Source organism: Tubulanus polymorphus, chromosome 4, assembly GCF_964204645.1.
Source record: "Tubulanus polymorphus chromosome 4, tnTubPoly1.2, whole genome shotgun sequence".
Taxonomy (NCBI): Eukaryota; Metazoa; Nemertea; class Palaeonemertea; order Tubulaniformes; family Tubulanidae; genus Tubulanus; species Tubulanus polymorphus.
Genome location: NC_134028.1, coordinates 3,793,066 through 3,808,424, shown reverse-complemented (window position 1 = coordinate 3,808,424; position 15,359 = coordinate 3,793,066). Strand labels below are relative to the sequence as shown.

The 15,359-nt window shown below is 40.0% G+C and overlaps 1 protein-coding gene across 1 annotated transcript; it reads left to right on the top strand.

Moving 5' to 3' along the window:
• The first annotated feature begins 1,921 nt into the window (after positions 1 to 1,921).
• On the top strand, positions 1,922 to 14,604 carry LOC141904533 (dexamethasone-induced Ras-related protein 1-like). Its single transcript, XM_074793125.1, has 2 exons — positions 1,922 to 2,180; positions 13,619 to 14,604. The coding sequence occupies exons 1-2, from the start codon at positions 1,922 to 1,924 to the stop codon at positions 14,164 to 14,166; spliced, it is 807 nt and encodes a 268-aa protein (XP_074649226.1). The 3' UTR covers positions 14,167 to 14,604.
• The last annotated feature ends 755 nt before the right edge of the window (positions 14,605 to 15,359 follow it).

The window sequence follows — 15,359 nt, the reverse complement described above, 5'->3', positions numbered from 1 at the left end:
AACTGTTGATTCACCTGGAATACTGGTCGATTTTCGTAATTATCTTTTTTTCACTTTGAACACAAACTCGTGCACGACATTCGACTGTCACCGGCTTCCGAGCTCTATTTGCCTTTTGATCATGCAAACAAGAATCCATCGATGTGCCTCCCTTTTCCGCAAACATGTTACAAAAGGTGTTTCGGCCAAGGCCTTCATAACGGCTATCGACAAATTACATAAGCTTTAAACAATCAATTTAAAACACAAACTTGCAACTAAAAACAATGCTACTCAAGCTAGCTAGCATTGCATCGATCCCTTCGATTTGAATGTTAGTTATTTCTACAAAATTATGCTTCCATAAACCCCGAGACTTGCAATGAAGTATGAAGCTGACCTCGCCTGATTTGCTGATAATGCACCAGATAGATAGATCTACGCATAATTTTACGCGAATCACCGCGGCATGATTCTTCTGCCAGATTTACGACGACGAGAAGTGAAGAAACCCGTCGCACGTCGCATTCACCTCGAGAATTAATGATGGCGGATATGAGGTTTTTGTAGCCATTTTATTTGACAAATAGGCGAGACTACGAACGCAGGGGCAGCTCGTTATTAAATCGTAGGAAATAATGGTCGCATTAAATACACGCCCATGAAACAAGTGAAAGTGCAAATCATTTCAAGCAACCGGCAATTGATTTAACACGCGTTAATGAGAATCTGTTTTATTGCTACCGAATCGAAAATTCATAGATCGTCACCGCGAAAAACTGTTAATCTTTCGTGAATGATAAGTACTCTTGACTGCATCAGCGTTGACAATCATCACGGCGTAACTGCAATTAATGAACGGATAAACATAGGTTTTTGTGTGCTATACGCGGAAATGTTGTTCAGCATCACTCAAAACTATAGCGGTGCATTGAATTGAATTCTACCGGTTGTTGAGATGGTCGTGTGACGGAAAGGAAATGTCAGTTGTCTTGTCGTGCCAACGTTCTCCTCGCTCCAGTATGTACATATTAAATCAACTGGAACGAAAAGAACGCTGATTCGATTCACAACGCATCGTCGAATTCTCTCGAAATGAGGACCGGGGGAGGGGTAGAAACCGCACCGAAAAACACCGCAGCCATTTTGAAAAACGAGTTAAACCGTCTGAACGTGAACTTGATAAAATTTCGAGTTTGATAGTTCCGCTGAACGAATCATTGGGAAACGTGAGGAAATCTTTAAAGCGAATCTTACATTCTGAGAATTAACCTTAACCAAATCGTCGACAACGAATACAAATATATTATACATGTTATCTTTAGAGTTACATTTGACGCGCGATCTAAGATCAGTCACGACTTTAATATTTGTAACGTGAATGGCACATTTTGTATCGATAATAGTATATTTAATATCGAAGATGTCGTTATGTGATTAGCCTCAAGAAGTTGCGAGAGACGTCAATTTTAGCCAAGGGCTTTTTTCTATTACTATTGTCAGCTATAGATCACGATTCGGAAAAGTGTTACGTGGGAGTCCGCAAATGGTATTTCATTCGCCTACTAACTGACTTGGCTGCGGTACAAATCTATGATAAAATCTGTCTATGTCTAATTTGCCGAGCGGATTTGAACAGACTACAGGTGGGTAGTTACTGAAGAGATGGGAAAGCTTTTCTCGCAGTCACACGGAGGCGTCCGATACAATGAGCTATTTTTTTCGTGTTTCCAGCGGTAATGATCCGTACTCCGCGGGGGATTTCATGAGTCGGAGAGTACGATCGTCATTTTACATGGTAGCAATTCATGAAAAAAAAGTTAATCACCATCTTTATTCTACTTTTTCAGGGATGATATGAAGTTGAACGTGTCATAACTGGTATAAACATCCAGTCGCTTTATCACGCGTGAATCCCACATAAACCAACCAGATGGGAAAGATGGCACTTGTGAACGAAGCCGAAAATGCCCCGCCAAAAAACTGTCACAGACTGGTAATCGTCGGCTCGGCAAAGGTCGGTAAAACGTCGATCGTTCAGCGCTTTTTGTACAACCGATACGACGAGAAATACACGCCAACAATCGAAGACTTCCACCGTAAGGTTTATCGTATTCGAGGGGAACCGTACCGACTTGACATTCTGGATACATCCGGAAACCATCCATTCCCGGCTATGCGTCGATTGTCATTGCTAACTGGTAAGTGTTTACGGGTATGTGAACTGCGACAACTTGAAATGTAAACTGCAGGCTTAAAGTTTGAAACTTGAGAGTGGGTATACATTGATACCGCTCGAGAATAACATTTTCCACGCAACGTCATCTAATGAAGAATTTCTTGATTAGTCGCATCGTAGTTACCTTGAAGACCATTTTACTGAACTCTGGTCTTTTAGACGTCTGGAAAAATGAGAATAGATTGAAACACAGGTTTAAAGTAAAGCCTCGACGTTTACTCTGTGCGCATCTCAAAGAAATGAGCTTCAGGCACTACAACTAATTCTGGCAATGAAAGCGATTATCTAAAGGCTTGGTTTTTTATCATTCTTAATTTCTACATGCCTGGTAGACTTGCATACGTCATTCGTATACGGTAATAGGTGCATTTACTGAAGTACGGTATACAAGTCAGTTTTTGCCGAAAGCCCAACCTGAACTCGCCAGTTGTTTGTCTGCAAAGAAAAGGTGACGACCTTCGTATTTATAAAAGGGATACGGGGTCAGCTGATTCTGACACCCAATTTACGTTCGTTCTATTGAAAATGTCTGGTGATAAAATTGCCTGAGATAACTAGTCAATGATATACCAATTACGAATCTAAGATAGTCGTTTTGACATTTCGTGACCTTTTCGTCGTCTATCCGATGATGATATACGCCGAGAGAAAACGTATCTTATGTTCATGTCAGCATCTCGACTGTAGAACTATGCACATTTAAAACCTGGTTCACAGTCATAGACAAAATGTATGGACAAAAATGGCTGTTTTTTACGAGCGGTTTTCAGCTAGTTTTCTCTTGACGCCTCGTTTGCCTGCTCGGAGTAGACATTTTGGCGTTTTTGAGGGCGGTATCCTATGAGAGCAGGAAAAATCTGGCCGGCGACCACTCGCAAAAACCAGCCTTAACATCCCCATTATATCGCGTAAACCTGCTTTAGTAGCACATCGGAAATTGTAAAAATGCCTTGGCGAAGTGGCCATGAGAACGTACACCATCGATCAGAGTGCGCAAAAATCTGCACGTAAGGATGATCAATTATTACGACGATCTCTGCGTATAGTTATCGATCATTGTAAATCGGTCTGATAATTATTGGAAACGTATATGACTAGCATCGTACTAAATGCTTATAGGGGATGGTCGGGTATCGGGCGTAATCCTATCGCGGTATAGTTATAAATCGGAACGCCCATTTATACCGGTGAACATCTCTTCGAAATCCGATTCGGAAAATAAGATATTCAAAACATTTTCAAATACTGTCGGCCCTGGAGACAGGTAACCCGTAGGTGACCGTAATTACTTCATCTATATACAGTGCCATGACTGCAAAATATTCACGCTCTGAGTCAATGTTCGGTCAGAATGAAACATATTTCCGCCAAGGAACGATTCCAAAGTCTTCTAATGACATCAATCAGCGCGTAAAAATTTTTTCAGACACCTTCAATCCATAAGATAGTACAGTATTGTCAAACAGTCAATTACTTGCCCTTTAAGGTAATTTCATTAATGGAGATAATGTTTTTACGTCGAAGTACTCGGTTCTTATTAGTTTTCTTCATTACCACGATAGAAATCAAAATAAATCATACGAAATCCTTCTGAGTCTTCTTCATTTATTTAAAGAAATAACTTAACACTTTCCTCAGTATGCCTATAAGCATAATGTTAATTGAAATGGCGTGAAATGTGCCGAATAATGTCATAGTTTTCACCCAGCGAGTGACCTGTCAATTCTAGGAATTACCCTGGGAATGAAAATGTTAATGACGGAAGCCATTGAGGTTGTCTTTCATCATGGAAATTGAGCGCTGACTTCGTGACCATACCGATCGCTTATAATGACATTTCGCTGACGAGTATAATTGGAATTATTTTCATCGTGAAATATGAGCCTTTCAAACGTGCCATACGTAATCGGTGGAAGGCAAATCTTAAAAGTAAAACGATAGGCATCTACATGCGACTGATTTCCATCCACTGCGTCGTACGGAAATTCGAGAAGACGAACACATAATTTCGTCGAAGATAAGACACTCGTGATTCTAATCCGATCATTAGAGTACTTGCGAACTGTAACAATTCTGTGGGAAAATCAACGTTTCATTACCAGACATCGACTTCAACGTGATACGTGATTTGGATACGAGTTCAATTTCAACGGATTAAATCGATTAGGAGATTCGAAAGTAAAGCTCATCGCTTATCGATAGTGTAAACCTAACCATATCCTAGTCGTTACGGTATTTTAACCCAACTCGTATATCACAGAACGGAGTTTGTGGGTTTTAATGTTGGTATTAGGTCGCAATTCCCACACCAATGCGATCGTGAAAATGGATCGCCTCGAATACAAATGATCAATCACTGAAATTTATGTTTTCAGGCATGCAATCTCTCCGCAACCGAACGAATATCCCAGTTGAATATCCCTCGTTTCAACCGATCGTGTTTAACCGTTATTAAACTGAATGAACTTTTGATGAATTTTAAATGATCAATGATATATCATTTTCTTTGCGCGAGTCATTTTTCAAATAGCGCTAGCGTTTTACGATATACACACAACTTCTCACTGCGTCTGGTATGACGTCACGAGTAACTGGTCGCATATTTAGTCGTTATGCTCACAGCGGGGCGTTTGGCTGAGCGTTTAGGGTCTTCGGCTTTTCTTTGGTTGGGTCAGGTTAGGTTTCGCATCCCGGGTACACGCACGCGCGCGCATCTATACAAATATCAATCAACAAACCGCATCGCTCAGCATTTTTTCTAACATTTTTTTTTCATATGAATATTTTCATTTTTCGTCAATATAAATTAATTCATCTTTCTTGTTTTCTTTTTGTTGTCAACCCATTACGCTTCGGTAATGTTGTGTGTTTGTTCACTAAGCTTCAGTGTCACGCAATGGTCTTCTCTATACAGTAGGAAACGTTCACTCTCTCAACAAAAGATACTAGATGATTTCTTGATTTTGGTGATCTATCATGTCAGGGTGATGGATGTGAATGGTTACGGGTTATGGATTTCTTCCACCTCCCTGGCCATGTAAAACCCTCATTTTAGATGGAACCGAGCACAGTCGAGCTACACGGCTACATGAACTCTGGTTCACGTCCATACACAAGGTGCTTAAAAGTACCAATATTAATCGCACCCGAAGTTTCTGATCCCTGCAATGAAAGCCAATCAATAGTTTCCTGACTGTTTATGTTATCAGCACACAGGTAGGCCCGTATATCTACATAGAAGTTGTTGATCCTTAAACACTGCTGTGCGTTATATGATTAATTACATGACGTGACGTACGTCTGGTCTCCAGATTAATTAAACCAAGACGAATATTAACGTGTAAACTCGGTTGATGTCGTCGTGTCTCGTGACACACGAAGCAGAAATTCGGCCGGAAATAACGACGTTTACTGAAATACTATATAGCCGTATATAGATCGAACGTGTTCACGTATAGTCTAAACGTGTCATTCCTGATACCACGGCAGCCGAGTACCACTTCGACACGCCGATGCAAAGCTCCGACAGCTCAGGTTCCATTGCTGGTTACATTTAATCTCAAATCACAATTACTGATGGAGAATCATACGCGATGTTTTCGATATGAACTAAGTAGACAAGAGGTTAAAGTCAGTCGATGTAGGATTTTCTCTTCCTTGGGATTTATGACGACCGTGGAGCAAAATGACATTCTATCGATTTCTATCGGTTTGGCCATGACTTTTGGCACGAAGCCGGATGTGTTCGCTTCCTAATAGCGCAACATAGGAAGAAAAAGCCCCGTTAAGGTAAAAACCAGTACCAAAGCAACAACACGACTTGTTTGTTTTCCCGGTACTTAAGCATTCTCCGTATATGTTTCGGTTTGATGCGATAAGTAGGTTTGGCAAGTCTTACCCATTCCGACATTTGTTTTATTCATTGCGCATTGGTTACCGCCGAGCTTCTTTTTACAGCGATAAAAAGTGACAGAAAAACAACGTCCTTCTAATCAAGTAGTCGAGCCGTTCTTCGACGAAATTAGTTTAGTCGTTATCTTTATCAAAAACAACTCATTCGATCAGCGGTCGCAACGGAAACACAGCTGCACCTGACATAACCGTTACACGTTTGCGCTCAGTCATTGACCATCGTTACGAAATATCAACCTTGTATAATTCCCTCTGATTACGTCGACTAAATGATAGTAATTAGGCGTGTTCGTTCTGGTTTAGAGTTCACCGAGCTGGTATAGACCTACACATCGTAGATGGATAATAGAGGTTTCAGCGTATAGAAGGAATGATTCGCTATGATGACTATAATCCTCTTTAGTTTTGTTGGATTTTCAAGTCCAACTGAGACTTCGTAATGAGCTTACCTCGTCGCCTCTTACCACGTGGTGAGATGATTTTCGGGTACAATGTTTCGTTTTCAAATTTTCGACGCGTTGAAGGAGGAATTTGACGTCGAAAATGACGTAAGCGTTCGAATTTACAACGATTCCGAGAAGCGTTGACGAATAGCCTCTTGATATTCACGATATTGACGTCTTCGTAAAGGTCAATTAGTGATTTCGCATCAGCTAAAAGAGTTTCATTTATACCCGTTAATAGTTTTCATCCGACGGAAGTAACTTGTAATGAGGGTTCCACTATTTAAGCGCATAACATTTAAAAGCAGTAAGATCTACGGATTCGTAGACGAAAGTGCACTGTCTGCATTAAGCGAAATGTCATTAACAGTAGACATTCTCTGATTGCATATCGCTTCGTTCATCAGCAAGGGGCGAACATTCCATAATTATGTTTACACCGCGAAATATTTGTCATTTCCAGTACGCACGTCATAATGTGTTTCCGCACGCTATTTCGAAAACAAAATAGTTTTTTATAGTGTATACAAACAAATCCACGCCGATTCTTCTACCGGCCTATATCCAGGACTGTAGTCGCCATTTCAAATCAATGACCTCCCTACCTAACCTCTTACTACGGTCCTCTAACTCGTAAGCGAATATCGTACAAAAGTATTATAAAACATCATCATTTTAATTCATTACTTCTAGGTAGAGTTGTATAATATGTATAATCTAACTGACATCTTCCTTTCTAATAATTGTAACTCAAAATCCGACAAACTGTAGCCGGTCACAAAACATCGAGACTGTCCCCGCTACAGAGAAAACAGGAGATGCAGATAACAGTAATTATGTGTTATTATATTGCATGTGTTTCTTGTATCCCCCGATCGTATGAAATGCATGATCTCTTCCACTTCTGTTGAATATATTTTCGAGATTCGTAGCTCGTCATTGCAGCTAGCTATGATGGAAGAAAAAAAAATTGCGAACCGCAGCCTGGGTAAATGATCTAGTGGCACAATCTCGTGGTATGATACCAGTCCTAGTAATTAGCTTATCAGATAACCAGACTTTTCCTAGAATACGTCAGGTTATTTCTTTTATGCCGAGAATCGATGGGTTTCGTTAATACGGTGTCGGGATGGAGCTTATTGCGTCCGTTTTATTGCATTTCATACCAGCACCTGAGTCCACCACTGCGCTGGACGCGGTACTCGGTTTTGGTATTGCGCATTATTTCGAAATCATTCCCATTAGTAGCGACGAAATCATCACACGGAATATGGCTCTCGGGTCTTCGTGTCGTCGGTACTAAACTAACGACATGGTAGTTATATAGGAATTGCCGACGTATCCGCGGTGAAACAGGCAAGCATACGAATCAACACTGGTTCACTAGTAACTGCTGCTGCTATCGCAAAAATCATCATTTCAATCCGCAATGAAAATATTATGACGCGGGAAACATTTGTTTGTTACGTTGGTTATATCGGACCAGGCTTCATTATTTGAGTGTATCGTAACACGCAAGCTACGTGGTCTTAAAATACGGTAAACCAGTGTATTACGCGGCCATCATTTATTCACGAACAGCCTAATGAGAAACGATGGCCATTGTCTAGACATTTATGCCGTTTTCCAGAAGATATTCGACCATTGCGTGTGACGAAACGATGAAGTCGTGTTCGTTTATATCGGTGGAAAAGAAATACGAAAAACGCGTTGCTTTAGAGGCCTTCAGTTGAAGTCTGTCGCGTGTATGTATCCCCGAAAACCAGTAACCACAAGAAAACCTGGTTAGATTCGTTCATTCATTCAATCGTTTATTGAAATTTGAGTTGCCGTATTTTTAGTCCACGTGTATTTTCTTCCGAGCAAATCATCAAAAATAGGATTGATTTATATTTTCACACTTACGAGTAGAGATGTTATTTTAGATTACGATAAGATTGCAGCCATTAATAAATGAACTATTCAGCCCCCGTATCCATTGTATGTATCATATTTGTCTATTTTTTCTGACATCATCTACTTAGTCTGACGTAGAAAGCTCACCCCCGCTGCAACATGGCCGTACCTTTTGTAATTTCCTGTCCATATAAGGTGGTGACATTGAGAAAAAAATACCATTCGTCACAACAGAAAAAAAAATGGTTTTAAAATCAATGTCACCTGAATCACTACAAACGCCCACTGTCGAAGTGTGAAGCGGAAATCAAAAGAGTGAATGCAGGGGGCGCTTTATGACATTGTCGTTGTTACGATGGGTCCAATGGGTACTCTAATGACTGACGATATCGTTTCATCCTGATAGGTTTGAAGCGTAAATCTGTTCGTTGGCAGCTTGCTGGCGTGGGAGTGATACAATACAGAGGTTTTACTGATCCATCGACGTTCTCCGGTGATAGGGGAATAACTTTCCAAGATATTGACGTCGTTATGTTTCATCGTTGTTGTATCGAGGTTTTCTACATGGCGAAATCCCTTAATGGTATAATATGATGCCAATAGGCAAACATATTCCAGATTACCAGATCATACTTAAGCCCTGCGGGTAAGGTGGTCTAACAAGACGAAATCAAACGAACCGATCTATATTCAAATACATAAATATATCGACTAAACGCTTATCAAATTAAGCGAAATTTCAATTTTCGGCGAATGCTCAGACGTTCAATATGCACAGTATACAAAAGAGGTCGGAAAAACAAAAACAAAAATACATGTAGTTGGTATTCTTTTTTAAACTGTAGATGATTACATCATATTTTCTTATATATTTTGTGGACAAAGAAATCTAATTTAAAGTTCAATAGAATATGCGTTCAATACTTTCTGAGCAACCATCAAAGATATCTATATACCAGTTCAATACCAAGCTTCAAAGCACTGTTTCTATCGAAATGGGCATCGACTTAATTTGTTCAGACTATTATCGAGCCTACCCCGATGCACGCTAACGTTTCTAAATAGATATGATAACGATTTTAAAGTCATTTTCTGCACATCTAACTAGTCTTTATCGAACACCTTCGACTCCATATATGGGATCGGATTAGATGTGTTTACGTGTGTGAGTGTATCGCCAAGATACATTCGATTCAATTCGTCATTAGTGCAACATTACACCGTATCAGTCTATCGGTGAAATGCCTGCAGGTATAATAATGGTGAATCCTAGTTTTCTGATGATGTCCATATCAACAAGTACAGCTCACCTTCACATTAATTACGATCACTTGTACAAACACACGTGATCGCTTTGCATTTCGTACTTTTCTGGATTCCTCGATAAAATCTGGTCACGTGTCATTATTAGTGGCGAGTAAAAGGAATATTCCGACTTGTAAGATAAACAAAACAGTCTTCTTTCCGTATTGTAACGAAGATCACACCACTTATATGAAAAAAGAATCCGAAAATGTTTTTTTCAGCTAGAATTTGTATTATCTCTAGTTTGAATATATCATAAACCTATGAGTCTCTGTTATGGATTGTGTATATATAGATTTGATTATTATGTTGTAACTTCGTAGTGTTGCTGAAGGTGACTATTAGTCAAAATATCGAATAAAACATTTGCCAAAGGAAACTTTTCGGGCTCATATTTCTTCCGTATTGGAGGATTTTATCTTATAGATTCCGGCTATTGTGCGCCCGGTAAACTATAAAGTCACTCTACGATCGTGTTTTTCCGTCACGTAAAGCCAATACGACTTTGAATGCTGCAGTAGATGACGTGAACCATTCGAGTTTCCTTTCACGTCCAATATATCAATTCATCGCCTTTGATTTATATCCCTCGAACAATTGGCGACATTCCGAGAATTGGCCGTGAAAGAAAATACTATATCGGAGCTGCTGGCGCGCTGGTACTGCGACAGGGTCGTGGCAAGCAAATAAAACGAGAACGTGTCGCAATGCGATATTCCTTCGTTCGCACCGAATGATTTGGGTAAATAAATCAGAATTATGGAATTTATTTGGGCTACATATTGAAGTTTGCTTTGTCATGTGGAAAATCAGCTAATTTGTTGATTGCCGTGATTAATATCCGGTGATATCGTAGCGCCATATATAACACTTAGATCGGATTTCATGGCGTTAATAACGGGTAATAAACGAAGAAGACATTGTCATATATTTGCTCGTTTTTCGACCGGCAAATACCGATGAAATAAGTAATAAATGTAATAACTGCTAATGACTGATGATTTAGAATAGAAATTAAAAAATCCCAACGTTTCTGTAAAATGCTAAAATGGCGATGCCTGTCGACTTGTACTGAAATCAGTAACACCTACAAAAAATTTGGCATTGATGAGATGGACTTTCATCATATTGTGTTTTTACTTATTCTTCCAGAGATTAATAGTTATCAGCGAAAGAATCTTGTATTATGATATGGTTTATTTATGCCGAGGGAATAATTTCGTAAGGGTGATAGTGAACGAGTCTTTTCATACGAGAGAAAATTGGCAGTATCCTGTGAGTGTAGAATTGAAATAGTCGGGGTACGCGGTCGTCAAAGGAGCCGAAACGATGGAACTATAATTATAACCTCCGGTGAATCAAGGGTTTGAAATTCATGGCATAAAATCAAACAGCGTCTCTGTCGACTCCACGTTTCTACACGGCACTCCTTTCATTTGAAAAGTCAGTATATGATAAGAAATTTCGATTAGATAATAACTGCTGGTACGTTACATTCAGTCGAGTTTCATTCGTCTCCTGAGTGGAATAAAGTTACTTTTCTATTATCTAAATCGCAGTTGAATGCTGTTAATCCCCGAGAACCTGCTGTTTCTGGATTTTAGGGGATACGATCAGCCTCGCCAAAGCAATATTTGCATAATCTACTGCCCAAAGGAAGTGCGAATACATCTAGAGACAAGGTCAAGACTGAACGGATGTCTGAGGCGATAAACAACTTCTTGCTTCCGTTTGGCGAGAAATTTCCCTTTTCCCCGATGTGAACTCGGTGTCAATGTTTGCCATCGTTATCACTCATAAATCTGGTGTTTCGTTGTTCTAAGGGAAACTCAGACCACAGCGTTTTTATCCCTGTGTGTACGCGGGTTGCAGTCCTAAACCAGGAATTCATCATTTATCAGACATTACTGAAAATATGGTCGAATATGGTATCTCGATGGATCTACAAGCGATTTCTACGTAATGTTACTCACAGTGTAACGTTGAGCTATCGCATCAGCGACAAAACAAGCCCTCTACGCATTCATGCAGGCATGCAATATTGTTACTGATGCCAAGCCGTTGACAAACACCGACTGATCCGCTTTACCGGATCCACGATTCGTTGTCTTTATTGCTATCGATAAAAATTAAGTGGCGTTTACTGCTGGCGATTGATTTAGGAGTCCATTTTCTCGTCTGCGATCATAGGCCACGTATCTTCATGTCTGAATACAAAGCCCTCGCAAAAAGGTTTTATGTCGTCGTAAATATCAAAGATGTCTGTGGTGCTGATTTACGCGATTCTGGCTCGAGACATGTGACATTTTCAGAGTGATGACATTGCGGCTAAATGGCGACCAGGTCGTGTTTATATAACGCAATTATTAGAGATTTATTAACACTCATGTGTGAACTTTAAGATCAACAAACGGGCGATTAGATAACATTCAACAATTACCATTCCTGAAATGGCTATTTGAATATAGTCGAAACGTCGAATAAACTACTAGCTCAAGGAAACATTATTTTCGGACTTTATTTGTTTGTTATTCTTGATATCTTTGTTTGATATCTTATCATTATTTTTCAGCTCTCTTCACAGAGCTTTTCAAGAGTACGATAACGCCATATTTGGATGCATGTAACTTACTAAAAGTCACAGATTATCAAAGGCGAATATTGTGACCAACACAACGGAGAATTTGAAATTTTTGAAATCTATCAAAGTTTTTCTTCAACATTAGAATATTGAAATTATTCGTTTGGAAATCAAATTCGGGGGACTTTTACCATGGGGCATTCTTGCTGCCATGTGGGATTTTTAGCGGGGGGATTATTACCTGTTACCTCCTAGTCAGGCCCGCGTATAACACGATTCCTTTTTCCCTCTCATTTGAATGCAGCTTCATTGCGAGGGAGAGAGAGCTTTCACTTTGAAAATAACTCACGTTTTCGTGACCAGTCAAGGGTTGTACGGTCCGCTGCAGCGTCACGGCGCTACCAGGCTATCTACTGAATAGCTGATTCCAATTAGCATCAACTGCAATTTCCGTGACTAGAAAGTTTTTTGATCGCTTTTTATTCCGTTCGAAACGTTAATGGTAGAAGTGGTGCATTGCTTTGGTCCGTCGATTTCAATCTCCGAAGCTGTCGCGCCGCAATCAATTAGCCACATTCAATTTATCATGCCATATAACCAGGGCGAACGATTTTATCTGGAAAACATATCATTAGCAACGAAATCGAAGGTGACGCATCAGTTATCGATTTCCACAATCGTTGTGTCTTTTGAACAAGATTATTGAGCTATATTCTTGACATTTATCCGATCAAACTGAAATGGTTAAAAACATGGTCGGTCACGAACCTCCAAACGCAATTAGTTCAAACATTACGCTCTACTAAAAGTGATTTCAATGAATATTGCGCTGCAGGCTCACTATATATGCGCCTGATATGACTACGTCTCATATCGGACGATGATAAGTTTAAAACTCACTGTATGCAAAGTTTAAGAGAATAAAAGCAAATTTTATTTTTAAAAAATTCAGAAATCACCTCTCGTTTCATGTTATTCCATTACACCTGACGATGATCCCTATTGAGTTCGCTGCCAGTCCTTTACACCTTGTTAAAAGTGGGTTTTATCGAAGTTATTCAAGTCGGGGTTTCTCGTTAATTATCTAAGCTATGTGCTCCTGTACGATATATCAGATGGAAATTACTTTACATTTTATCGCTGTTCTGTACCGTTATCTCGGTATTATATATGCATCTAGTAGCGTTCATTCTTTTCACGCCGACGTCAACCTGAAAATGATGTCTCACGATCGTATTACACGCATTCCCTTTATCTTTTCAGGTGATCTTTTTATCCTGGTGTTTGCCGTCGACAGCCAAGAGAGCTACGAAGAGGTTCTACGTCTCCGGGAGCAAATCTGTGAAAGCAAAGGACAAACACAAGTGGGCAAGGTAAAAGGCGAGAAGAAAAAAGTGCCGATGGTTATCGTCGGCAACAAAATGGACAAAGATCGCGACAAGGTCGTCGACACCGAGGAGGTGCAAACGATCGCCGAGAGCGACCCCTGTTGTGCCTTTTTGGAAACATCGGCGAAAAAGAATGTAAACATCAATGAAATATTCGTGAAACTGTTCATGTTGGCGAGTTTACCGACGGAGATGAGCCCGTCGCTTCATCGTAAAGTACAGCCGAATTACGTGTCTAGTAGCGGCTCGTCCGGTTCGACGAGACGCGTAACGATCAGACGGCGTTTGAGTGACGCATGCGGCGCCGTCGCGCCTAACGTCAGACGTCCCAGTATACGAACAGATCTGAAATCGTTGGAAGATAAAGATAACATTTCACAAACGAGTGAAATTAAAAGTGATTCGAGATGTGTGATTCAATAGTCAGCTAGCTGCTAAAAGTTAGTGTATTTGATGTTATATTATGATATTTCATCGTTGATATGAGTGGAACAAGTCTTATGAACGACGTAATGACGCGTTGTAAAGTGACGGACGTTCTAAAGCCTGATATATTAAAACCTAATACACGAAAAAGCACCACGGAAAATGCCTGCCAATTTGTGTCGACGTAGAACGATTTATAGGGCTTATTTCAGGCCTGCGAGTGAGTAAGTAAGCCTAGGCTTTTTCCCTCACGTACCCGAGTTTGTTGAAAATTGTTCTTCGGAAACAGTTGATAATTCTCAAACATTACGAGAATCGATTATTTACGTATTATACATAATACCAAAATGTGATCGCTCCCGACATCGATATTCCAAATATACGAACCATTCCTAGTACCACGGATCATGGTGTGCGCGTGTGCGTGTGTTTAAGTAGCCCCTCAATCGCGAACGTTGTAAGATAGATTTCAAGATGGTTATCTCGTGTGCAGTGTGTCTACGTCACAACCTAATAGATTTGTATATAATACCGCGTGAGAATAATGTACATACGCGCAATTTTGATAGTTTGACGTCGTCGTTAGAACAATAGAGAACGAATAGGAGTTTTCCGTAGATTTATTATTTAGAACTCCCGATCTTTTATTACTCGAGAAAAAGAAAAGTAAGTGAAATACGGAAGAAATCGATTATAGCGCGTACTAGCGAAACTGGCGGATGCCTCCACGAGCTTCAAGTCTTCGATTGCCAGAGTTCCGTTCATACCAGAGCCTAAATCGCTTTTGGTGGCGTATACGAAAATAATCAATATCCCAAAAACGAATTTGCTCGTTTGAGCAAATCGGTTCAGAAGCAGGACTATTAAACGAATTTGGTTTTTCAGTAAACTTATTCGGACTAAACAATTGCACCGAGGTGTTGATTCCCTGTCGCCATCCACAAGGTGGTGAATCATCTCGATAGATGGCGTTGTTATTATAGTTAACGCATCATCGAAACATATCGAGGTATCGCTGTTGACTAAACGAATCGTTTAATGTTTCTTTTGAAAGCTCGATGCTCTGTTTAATTGGGTAAAAAATTCTCCCTTAAAGCAATTAGCGCCTCTTTGATGGGATCCGGAATCTTTTTCCGTTCAATTAACGCTGAGAACTTAATATTTTTCGAAATTTCCACTAATATATCGCA